Source organism: Lissotriton helveticus, chromosome 1_1, assembly GCF_964261635.1.
Source record: "Lissotriton helveticus chromosome 1_1, aLisHel1.1, whole genome shotgun sequence".
Lineage (NCBI taxonomy): Eukaryota > Metazoa > Chordata > Amphibia > Caudata > Salamandridae > Lissotriton > Lissotriton helveticus.
The window spans coordinates 1,040,285,770-1,040,298,066 of record NC_136057.1 but is presented as its reverse complement, the minus strand read 5'-3'; the positions used below and the strand labels follow the sequence as shown (position 1 = coordinate 1,040,298,066).

Genomic DNA, 12,297 nt, shown 5'->3' with positions numbered 1-12,297 from the left:
CTGACTCCAGACCCGGCACTGGCGCTAATGGGATACTCTAGGGGCCTCCCTCTTGCACTCCGGCGACTGGCAGACATGGGGCTCCTAATGGCGCGAAGAGTGGTGGCACTCTGCTGGATGAGAGGGCCACTGCCCACTGCAACCCGCTGGGCTCAAGATATGCTTTATTATTGCACACAAACTGAAAACTATAGTGAACTCCTACCCCCTACAAGTCGCCCGAAAAATTTCTGGGGACTGTATCAATCATACATAAGTGGAGCTGCCCTGGGGGAGATTCAGACTCGGAGGACGGCATTGGGGGGCCCAGGTAGATGCTGCGGAAAGTACTGTGAAATAGACACTCACGGGAGGGACTTGCGAAACGGAACTTGATGCCGCCATACCAAGGAGGTGACGGGGGAGTGTGTCGGGTGGATGGAAGTGTGAAGTAGCTGCGAACTCCTCACAACATCTCACACGGGGCCTTGTTGGATCCCGGGGGGGAGAACCGCTACGAAGGGAGAACGCAGGGTATGTGCGCCCTGCTATTCTTGCAGAGAGTGTACTGAGGGTCAGGTGTGCATAAACACTTGAAGAATCCTCGATTTGTGTATAGCCAGCACATGACATTGTGTGTGTGAGCCGAGAGGGGTGGGAGGGGGGTATTTGTTAGTTACACAGATAGATCACACATAGCTTGTAATTTACTTATTACGAAGTTGGATAGTTTTTGACAGTACAGATCACAATGTAAAAGAGACTTCATGCAGCTCGATGTTACACTAGACATTTGCGCACATAGTTGATATAATGCTGGATGCTGCCTGAATCACGTGCATATATATACAAAGCGCCGCCGGACCTCAGGGTTGTCGGCTGATGGCCTGTGTAATTATTGCAAGAACTAGCTAATTTATTGATTGCCCCAGGGTTGTAGGCACTATTGCTGTCTCTCCACTGTGAAATGAATAAAGCTTTTTTTTTAATAAAAAAAAAACAAAAGCTAGCACTCCGGAAGGATAGGGGAACCAGTTGTCAAACCCTTTTTCTAGGGGTGTGTTGTTCCCTTGGTAGCCACACCTCTCTGGGTTTGGTTAGGGAGCTCTGCACGCCAAGAGACGCATTCTGCCATGTTGGAAGTGGGAACAATGGTGCATCTTGGGCTGGACAATGCCACACCGCAGGAAGTGGTCATCAGGAGGCAGAGAACTTGGTAGCCTATTGTCCACCAACCACATCTTACTTTGATAGCATTTTCTGAGCATAAAAAGTGCACCCCTTGCACCCAGAACTTAGATCTCAACGGACTGAACAAGAGGAATGAAGGATTTCCCTCGTGTACTGAGAAACCGTCAAAAAGAGACTGCACCAGTATGGACTGCACGTACTGAACCTGGTGGCTAGCGAAGGAGATGAGACTGTGCTCAGCTAAAGCAAGATACTCCAAGGGTCAGCTGGCTGACCTCCGTTTTGCAACACTGGGGTACATCAGCTGAAGAAGCCTATTGGGGCAGCTTGGTAGCCTAGATCTTCACATACCCGCCACTCGCCACTGTGCAGCACCAGAAACCAGAAGCCAATCCTTAAAGTTGCACTCAAGTCTGCTGGACCTGGGAGTGCAGCTTGGCCGCACAGAAGACGAGTTACCTCCCAGGAAGGGATTTGGTTGTAACTGGAATACCGGGCGACTGGTAGCAAAGTGGCGACTGGACTTCTACAAAGACTGAGAGGACTTCAAGGGACATCAACCCCTATGACCAGAACCACCTCACCAAGTTCATGGACATGGGAGTATTTGCAGAAAGGCCCCCCTCACCCTGTCCTCTGCCTCACATCCACAGTATCCTTGACCATCTTCAGCATCCTGTATCCCTTGCACCAGGACCACTTCTGTAGGAACCTATAGCACAGAGATAAAAGTGCTTAGAACTTACTGAAGACTGCTTCTATCTCCGACGTAACTGCTTTCTGAGGACCTTAATGGTCCCCCTGACTGGCTCGCTCCCGTAGCTAGTCGCCTAAAGTAATTAAAAGTAACTGCATTGATAATTACTTACGTTTTTCCTGAAAATGTTTGTGTCACATTCATTTAATTTGCCAGTGCTTGTTTGTGGTTGAGGGAAAAAGGGCATATATACTATTCCTTGTAATTGCTGTTTCTCAAGGATCCTCCCGGTGGATCTTTTTAGTTGTGGGGTCTAAAATACATATTTTTATAAATTGGTGTCAGATTTCGTGAGTATCTTGTGTATTTATTCTTCAACTGTTTTGATGCTGTTTAAATATTTAACACTTGTTCATTTGTGTAAGCCTAACTGCTCGGACCCACAGCTACCCAGGGTTGAGCGAACGATTTCACAAACAAACCTACTGTTCCTAAAGGGGTTGATAAGTGAATTACACGGTGAGGTCCCACAACCACACCATATAATACACCCCATTTCCTCATAAGAACTCTGGGAGATTGTTTGAAGTTGTCACATCACTAGGAATCATTCCCAGCAATACATTCTATTATGAGATGTGTGATCTAATCATCAGCATATGCAGGGCTGGAGAGTCTGAAGAACTAAGACCCCAGTGGGAGGGATAGATCTGAAAAATGCACATAGCCAGGGGATGTGACCTGCAGCAAATCGGGTTTCAGCACTTTAAGGATCATCGCAATGATGAGTGTTAAGCAGCAGCCTGCAAAATGCAGAGCTGATAAAAATACGCCTTGCACTATATAGATTGGAAGTGATAGTGTATTATACATAAGGATGGAAGGAGTGAACAGCACCCTTCACAGTTTCAGGAGTTGTGTGCAAGCTAAGAGATGCATGGAGTGTTCACCATCCTGCAAAATTCCAGGCAGCATAAATTGCAATATGCCCAGTTCTAGCTAGGGTTGTAAACTGCATTGTCCAGAATGACAAGCCTGTGAACAGCAGTTTACTTACTAATTGAGGGTCTGCGTATCGACGTACAGAACATGAAGGAAGAAGGTTAGTTGAATATGTTCATCAAATACAATGGGTAGACCACTTGAGCAAAGATGAAAAGAGGACAGAAAAATGTACAATACTATTATTTCCAGGTGTTCCCATAGTGATTTGTTGATGGTAAAATACAAGTGTTTTACAAACTATGTTTAACCAGTAGGGCCCTGGCATATTCACCTCTCCAAACAAAGTAGATGACTTAAGATGTTATAACAAAATGCACAGGATAAGCTGACTTCCTCATGTTATAAACTAGTACCCAGAGCCTGTTGAGTTAGTGCAAAGGTGATTACATCTTTCATTGTGAACAAAGAATGTTCTTCCCAAGTGTGTACAATAGCATGAAAGGTGTTGTCTGCTTGGTGGACTGACAGTTTGAAGTGAAAACAATCCACACTTTTATGATTTCCACATATCGCAAGATGAGGGAAAACATAGCTTGGGCGAGTGTTAAAGGATAATGCAATGACCCAGAGTTCACACACGAGGACTGGCACACAGTCCAGGTTTAATGTGTGTCATATTTTCTTATTGTAGGAAAATCCATACCCAGCAGTGAGCATGCACAAGGTGCAGAAGCCCACAGAAGGCTGTCATTTGCGTGTACACCAGAGGCCTTTTCCCCGGCTTGATGAGGGCACAGTACAGTGGATAATTGACCAGGCCACTGCCAAACTACAGAATACACCTCCTGCTGTGAAATCAGAAAAGAAGTGCATGGTGCCATCTGGACCACCAATTGGTATGTAACCCAAGTACTGTACCGTCACCCCAGTAAAATAATATGATTTCTTGAGTAGTGTCATTGCTTTGTTTTAAAATTTGCTAAGAATGGAATGGTTACTTATATTCAGATAAGCTGTTTGGTTCTTTAGTTCAGGTTTGATAATGGATACAGTTTTTCCCAAATAATAGAAGTAAATCTTGAAGACAGTCTACTTGCCTTTGAAAACAGTGTATGCTTTGTAGCATATCACACACACACACACCACACACACTCTCTCTACACTCATACTCTCTCTCACACACTCACACTCTCTCTCCCACCCACACACTCTCACTCGCTCTCTCTCTTTTTCTCACTCTAAAAAAAACCAAAGGTTAAAGGGACGTTATAGTTGGGTTCAGAATTTACACACAAAACAATTGAAATTCAGCAGTTATAGTTAGTTATCTCAAGAAACATAAACTCGTTCCCTAAAGTTACTATAACTCGCGCCACCGCCATGCACAGCATTCTCTTCAATAATTTCACTGCAAATGTTGCTGTCATATTATTAATGATGTCATAGAATATGTATTGAGGGATGTAATATGTGGGATAATTAGCAGTGCATATTACCTTAGGGCACGGGCCATAGTTTCTTGAGATAATTCTAACTATCCTCTACAAAAGAGGGAAATAAAACCAGGAAGCCCTCCACTCATAAGCTTTCAAAAAAAGCAAATGCCTGGTTATGAGCAAACACATATATTTCAATTCTAATGAGTTTTTTAATGAGCATCACATCGTACTTCTTCGGCAAGGCAACACTGGCTATCTAGTCATGCCCACCCATATGTGTTATTCAAATTTATAAAAAATCAACCACCCATGTCAAGTCGGGAGCCCACCAGCCTATGGTCGCAGGACAGGCAAAGAAGATATAAAGAATGTAAAAAATGTGAGGTGGGTCAGAAAGTGCCTCACATAAGCAGCACCCATGGAACTACTGGTTGGTACTCACCAGTTGGCTCACTCTGTCATCATCAGCACAGAAAAGAACGTAACCTAACTCTAATTAATATAAAAACTAAAGGAGTGAGGTGTATCAATAAAAATGATATCTATCTACCATCCAAGCTCTGTAGTGTAAGGGCAGTAAACTATACTCTCCTCAAGTTAAAATCGAGTTGCGGACACCTGCCACACATATTCTTTAATTTTAGATGATGTTCACACACAGTTTAAAAATAATGGCAGGTGTAGGCCATTTTAACCTGAATGTCCAACATGTTTCATTGCTGGAAAATGTGTGTCAATTTCATTAGGGCCTGGGACTCAACTCCACTTTGAGAGTGCACCGGACTAGGTGGTTGCCAGGTGGACTCCTACCAGCTACTCACCGAAAGTGGACGTGGATGGTAACTGCCCCCCAACGCAACCAAAAATGCATACCACCGGGCCGGGTGCATGCGTTTAGGATGCAATAATGAATAATTCTAACTATGACTACTGAATTTCTATGGTCTTGTGGGTGTAAATTCTGAACCTAACTATAACTTCCCTGTAACCTTGTTTTTTTCATTGAGTTTCTATGTTTTTTTTAATTCAGCAGGGGGTTGGCCATAAGGCCTGGCCACAGCCAACCTCCCAAAGGCAGCCAACCTGGAAGGGGGGCACGCAACCCCCCTTCTCAGGCCAATTTTGACCCCTGGGACCCCATACCCACAGGAGTAACTTTTTCATCTGTTTCCCTGCCTGCTTTACAGCGGGCAGGGAAACAGATAAAAAAATCTGCTCCGCTCCCAGCATGCAGGAGCATTTTTCCTGCTCCAATCCGCTGGGGGCAAACTTACTCTTTGTTCTCGGTTTGCGGGAGTTTAAATTACTGTAGTGTAAGGGAGGTAAACTATACTCTCCTCATGTTAAAATCGAGTTGCGGACACCTGTCACACATATTCTTTAATTTTAGATGATTTTCGCACTCAGTTTAAAAATAATGGCAGGTTTAGGCCATTTTAACCTGAATGGCCAACATGTTTCATTGCTGGGAAATTTGTGGCAATTTCATTAGGGCCTGGGACTCAACTCCACTTTGAGAGTGCACCGGACTAGGTGGTTTCCAGGTGGACTCCTACCAGCAACTCACCAGAAGTGGACATGGAGGGTAACTGCCCTCCAACGCAACCAAAATTGCGCACCACCGGGCCGGGTGCTTGCGTTTAGGATGCAATGATGAATAATTCTAGCTATGACTACTGAATTTCTATGGTCTTGTGGGTGTAAATTCTGAACCTAACTATAACTTCCCTGTAACCTTTTTTCAGTGAGTTTCTATGTTTTTTTTTTTAACGCAGCAGGGGGTTGGCCCTAAGGCCTGGCCGCAGCCAACCCCCCAAAGGCAGCCAACCTGGTAGGGGGCACGCAACCCCCCTCCCGAGGCCAATTGTTACCCCTGAGACCCCATACCCCCAGGAGTAACTTTTTCATCTGTTTCCCTGCCTGCTTCACATCGGGCAGGGAAACAGATAAAAAATCTGCTCTGCTCCCAGCATGCAGAAGCATTTTTCCTGCTCCAAGCCGCTGGGGGCATACTTACTCTTTCTTCTCGGTTTACGGGAGTTTAAATTGCTCCCTCCAAGCGAGAGCAAACAGGTTTCCCTGCCCGCGCCAGTGCGGACAGGGAAACCGCTATGTCCTGAAGGTGGGCACCCCAGGGCATAGCTGAGCCTGGCCCTGGGTGATAACTCTTGGACGGGGGGACTGCACAACCCCCTCCTTTGCAGTGCAGGGCCGGGCTCCAGGAATCAGGTCCCCAAAGCCAAAATCGGTAGGGGCTATGTGGCCCCCTCCCTACTGTGCATATCAGCCGGGGGATAGGTCTCCGGGGCAAAAAGGGCAAGAAATCTGGCCCTTCTGAGGGGCAAATGAAAAAAACAGGCGTGGGAGACTTTTTTTTATGCCCTGGACACGCGAATCCTCTGAAAAAGCAACAAAAGAAAATCTTTTTTGGCCTCATGCGGGGTCCCTGTGGGTTACTGGGACATTAAAGTTAGGTTCAGAATTTACACACACAAAACAATAGAAATTCAGCAGTTATAGTTCGTTATCTCAAGAAACATAAACTCGTGCCCTAAGGATACTATAACTCACACCTCTGCCATGCACAGTATTCTCTTTAGTAATTTCACTGCAGATGTTGTTGTCATAATATTGATTATGTCATGGAATATGTATTGAGTGATGTAATATGTTATTAGTGCATGTTACCTTAGAGGACGAGTTGCAGTTTATTGAAATAATTCCAACTATGACAGCTGAAATTCTATGGTCTTGTATGTGTAAATTCTGAGCGCTGCAGGGGTTGGCCATAGGGCCTTGCCGCAGTCAACACTTGCATTCAGCCAACCTGAGAGGGGGGCATGCAACCCCCCTCGCCAGGCCAAATTCGACCCGGGGGAACCTGTCCCCTGGGGACCACCACATTTTATTGGGGAGGGAAGTACTTGGCCTCCTCAGGCATTGTTTTGGCCCCAGGAACTGCATCTCCCAGGGCCCGGCAATATTGTTAGAAGGAAAAGTTTCACCATTGGGCTGAAACAATGTAAATATCCAAGCATATAAAATAATATAGTAATCTGATATACTCCTACTATGCATTCCCTAACCTAAGTGTCTAGGGCATGTGAGTTCTGCCAAGAATCCCCATACTGGATGATCCAACCCCCATTACCTGAAGGGAAAGAATGTAGGTCCCCGTTGTGGGACCAAGCTGGACACCCCTCGTAGAGATATCAGTGGGCTGCTGTGACAAAGCATCAGCATGTAGAGCCCTTGACAATGACAGCAAACCATACCTCTGCCAACACCCTGAAACAGATGTTTGTGATAACATAAGGCATCCTTGCTTTGGGCCGAGATCTTGATCCGGCTGCCATTGTTTGTGTGTTATAGATACCTATGTTGCCATGTGTATGAAAACAACAAGCACATTTGCACAACATATGTATAAACCTTGTACATGGTGTCAAGGTAGCATGATAGTGTTCTTGCAAATTTGATTTTATAAGCAAGTATAGTTTCCAAGACACTAATCTAGGCTGTCACAGATACAAATGTGTGTCAGAAGTAATCATGTAAAAGGGACAGCAAATTTAGGAAAGACCCATGTATATGTAAAATGGCAGTGTTTCCCTCCAGATCTAACTGGAGCACATGACACTAGTTCGAAATCAGGGTATTCCTACCTTGCCCCCTTCTGTACTTTTTTAAAAACGTTTTTCTTGGGACTCGACTGAGTCAGAGTCCAAAAATCGCTGCCAATACTTCCTGGTTGAAGTGTTGGCAGTCGATCAGATCTCATTTTGAGGTCACTGGGATGACCCTCTGCGTCCCTAGATGCACAAATTAATTTTGTATTGAATAACTCCAAAACAACTAAACAACTTTACACCAAATCACAAAAAGAGATCTCTCTGGACCAAGATCTAGATTTTCACCAAATTTGGCTTATTTTCGTTCAGCGATTCAGGGTGTTGTTGTGTTCAAAATCCCTATGGGAAATAGGATGGGGGAAACATGTTTTGGACCCCCCGACTCCCCCTCTTTTTGTTGTCCCTGCTTGACATATCACCTCAAAACTTTCCAGACACCAGCTGAAGTGATTGGCATACTAGTTTTGAAAATGTTGTGAAGATTCGTTTAACAGTGCCAGCTACTAGCAAAATAAAAAATGCTTAATCTTGCACTAACTATAGCTACCTACTCATGAACGCTAGTAGGTTATGGTTATATATAATGTAGAAGGAGGACGTAGAAGAGGATATCGACGTCTGGCAAGTCATAGCCTTCAGCCCGGAACCAAAATCACTGTTGGGAGTCAGTGGATCCATATCCACAACCAGCTTCAGGACAGCATACATTCAGTGAGTACTTCCCAACATGCCACTGATTGCCCTTCTGGGGGGCAGGGCTTCGAGTGCTTATTCAGAGTCCACTGGGGCGCCTCTGATTTCCAGCCATGGCCAGCGCAGATTGAAAGCTTTGGAGCCAACTTCTGACCACATTCCGTCAGAGTCAATACCCCTAATCCAAGCTATCCTGGATGCCAATACCTTCTTCAACGCCCTCTAACGGGGTGGCATGAAGACACAATTCAGAGCAAAAACAACTGTCAGCATTAAAAACTTCTTTGGAGTCCAGGCACGTTTCTATGTCAAAACCTGCTTCAGAGTTGAAAGGAGCTTTGATAGGGAAAACACCTTCGGAGACAAAAAACGCATCAGTGTCTAAAGCGACTTCGAGGCCAACCAACACAGCTCAGTTCCATTAATAGCAGACTCTGATGTTCAACAGCCTATCCTTGAACACTTTCAGCAGGAGTTGGACTCTTGCCAGCGACCCATATGCATGCATCCCCACACAGGCAAAATCAACACTAAGCTTCTAACTCAGAGTCAGCAAACTCTCCTTCGAAAACAACAGCTTACCTTCAAGGAATAGTTAACAATGGAGCCACCACTGCCTCCTAAGATCAAGAAAAGGCTTGACAGGGGCACCAGCCTTCTACTCCTGACATGTATCTACCCTCGTCTTCCTTCTACTCCTCCTGCTCCTCTTCCTCCACCACCTCCACAACAACCTACATCGTCTCACAGCTCTTCTAATTTATACTGTGGGGAGGGAAGCCCCCCTCAACCAGAGTTTTATGAAGTGCTGTATACCCAGGACCCACAAGATGATCCATGGGATGATTGAGGTGATATCTCCAGGCCCCAATGACCCAGATTTGTACAATTTAAAGCCTTGTCCTCCTGATGACATCATATCACAAGGTTATTCAAAGTGCAGTTAACTTTCATAAATTGAACTAACATTCCATTTCTGGAGGATGAGGATTTGTTACTAGAAATCCACTCTCGAGGGAGGAGCCAAGCTCGCGAGCGTAATGGTCGCCTTGTAGCTCGGCTCCGTCAGCCCTCTGGCCTAACTCGCATATCCTGTTGTATATCCTGCCCAGAGACGACACAATTTCGAAGAAATAGCAACGCAACGTTTCGCTCTAACTCACCGTTTGGCCTGGAGACTCCGGCGTGCTGCGGTTCTGAAGTTGTGCCCCCCGAAGGGACCTGGGCCTTCGTGGTGTTGAGACCGGGACCTCGCCTATCGGATCCGGCCTGGCGCTGTGGTGACCGTCTGCCCCGGCCGAGAGACTGCGCCACTGGTGAGAGCCGTTGTGGGAACATCCCGGTGACCCTGATCCGGGCCCGCCTTGACGGCCGTGAGGCTGGTGCGGAGCGCGGTGCTCCGTGGACTGATCATGTGAAGGGGTCCCCCCGCCGCTGCTCCGTCCATCGACCCTGGACCCTCGTCATCGGACTCTGTTCGAGTGGAGCGCCAGCGATATTGCAGACGGCCCCTCGCCTTGGGCGAATCTCCTTTTTTCACCGAGGCTGCCATTGCTGGGACCCCCCGGAAATCTGTAAAGGCCCGCATTTGTGAACTGTATCGAACATCGCGGAGGGTGGTGAGGAGGCTGAATTCACAAAATGGCTACCGACGACCTGTGCTGTGGGTCTCCTCGTGATGACGGGCTTGAGTTGCTGGACGGCACGGGGGCCTGGACGTGTGTGCGTGAGCCTACGATTGGAGACGTTCTTGATGCCTTACGATCCTTACGCGCGGCCCTGGCCCCCGGTGCTCCGGGAGACTCGATTTGTTCTACCGCCATCTTGGATGAACGCTCCTTCATGGTCCCCTCTTGTCTCAGTGATGCCACCGCCTCGCCTCCCCCGGTCGCTACGAGAGTTACTGTCGCTATCCGTCGACGGATTTGCTGGCCGGTGGATTTGGAACCTCCTGCTCTTCGATGTTTGGAGTTTGGGGACTTGGATGTCGTGCGGGGATCCGATCCTCCCCGGGTGCCTGAGAACAATGGTGGACCGCTGCCTGTTTTTGCCTTGATGAGGTCGTGTTTCTATTTTGCAGGGAAACCCCCGCTTTTCCTGGCGGCAAGACTGAACTCCTGTCTATTATTGCCCTTGTTGTTATTGCTGAGACATTTGAACTGCCTATTTGAACTCTTGCCCACTTGCTCATTGATTGCCCTCCCTGGCCTACGTTTTGTTCGTATTCTCTTTCAATTGTGTGCTAGCCTCGCATCGTGTTGCTTATTTCACACTGTCCTGTGGTGGGTGGTAACTGTGGTTAGAAAAGGGATGGGGTGAGATGCACGGCTCCCGGTGGTTTATTGACGTACAGATCTGTGGCGAAGTTGCTCATATTTCTAGTGCTGTGGGAGACCCCCCTGTAAGTGTTTTGGCGCTCGAGATTGTGTCGTTCTGGTTCACATATAATATGTTCGTATGGTTGGGTGGAGGGCGGTGGCCGACCGTATTTGTTTCTGCTCTTTTGCTCCTCCCTCCCATTTATTTCTTTTGTCTTGCTGTCCCTTTTTTTGTCTTTATATTCTTCTTTTCTCTTGTCTCTACTACATTTCGGGTTCTGGTTTAGGGCGACAGGCGCGCTGTTTGGAGGGTAGGCCATAGCCTTCTGCAGGGGTGCTGGGTGGGATGGGTGGGTTGGGTCTTATTTGATGTTTTATTTTCCTCAGTTCTATGGCCCTTTTGTATCTCTTTCTTGGAGTGCCGCGTCTGTCCTTGCCTTCCGTGGTATGTTTGGGGTGGGGTCTGTAATGTCGCTGTTCTTCTTTTTGTAGTTCCGCTGCTTTCCATTGCGACTCCCATGCCCTCCTCGTTGTTGATATTATCGCTCTTTTATGTGTTCTTTACTACGGGACGCTTGTTTAGGCGCGGCATTCTTTTCTTTCAGTCTGTGTTTTCCTTTCCCTCTCTTCTTTCCTCTTTCCCCCACCCCTCCCTCCCTTTTTCCTTCTCTCCCAAGGTTAGTATGACGGGTTGGTCTGGGTGTCGTCGCTATTCCGGCCCCCTTTGTTCTGTTTCCGATGTGCTATTGGGTGGTGGGGATACAAAGTCGTTCTTACTTATATATTGACTTGTGTTCACGGCCCTGTTTTTTTATTCTGATATATACAGTGCTGATATTCCTGCATGGCTGCCCTTTAGCCCTTCTGTTACCAATAGTTTGATTTGGGAATCCGGATTCTTTTATATTGTCGCCCTGCCTGTCATGCTCCTTCTTGCCCTGTTATAAAAAATAACCTTCATTGCTCCTGTTTGCTGGCCATTTGGATCCTCTCTCCTCCCCCCCCCTTTTTCAGATTGTATTGCTTACGCTCCTCTATGATTGATTCTGTAACTTCATTCTGGACTTCTTGACTGCTTACACGTGTTGTGGCCGGCCAGTTTGGTTGTAGGCCCAGATTTGTATATCCTGTCTATACCAATAAAGGTTTACAAAAAAAAAAAAAAAAAGAAATCCACTCTCCTACACAGCGATCCACCCAATTTCTGCCAATGCTTAAAGGTGCGCTTAAACCAACACAGTAAGTATTCAAAGACACAGTAAAGGCAGAATTATCACAGAAAGGATCGAAAAAAATATAAGCCTTCCCCTTCTGATCCACCATATATTACAGTGCAAATCCAACTGGACTCACTGGTGGTACATGCTGCATGCAAGGGAGCAGATGCTCCGGAGAAAGAAAAT

The 12,297-nt window shown here is 46.6% G+C and overlaps 1 protein-coding gene across 2 annotated transcripts in view; it reads left to right on the top strand.

Moving 5' to 3' along the window:
• Positions 1–12,297, top strand: part of SBF1 (SET binding factor 1) — a 1,592,200-nt gene that overhangs the window by 588,574 nt on the left and 991,329 nt on the right. For both annotated transcript variants that reach the window (XM_078677863.1, XM_078677862.1), the window contains one exon: positions 3,504–3,708. In XM_078677863.1, the coding sequence (XP_078533989.1) occupies positions 3,504–3,708 (205 nt within the window). The remainder of the gene's footprint in view (positions 1–3,503; positions 3,709–12,297) is intronic.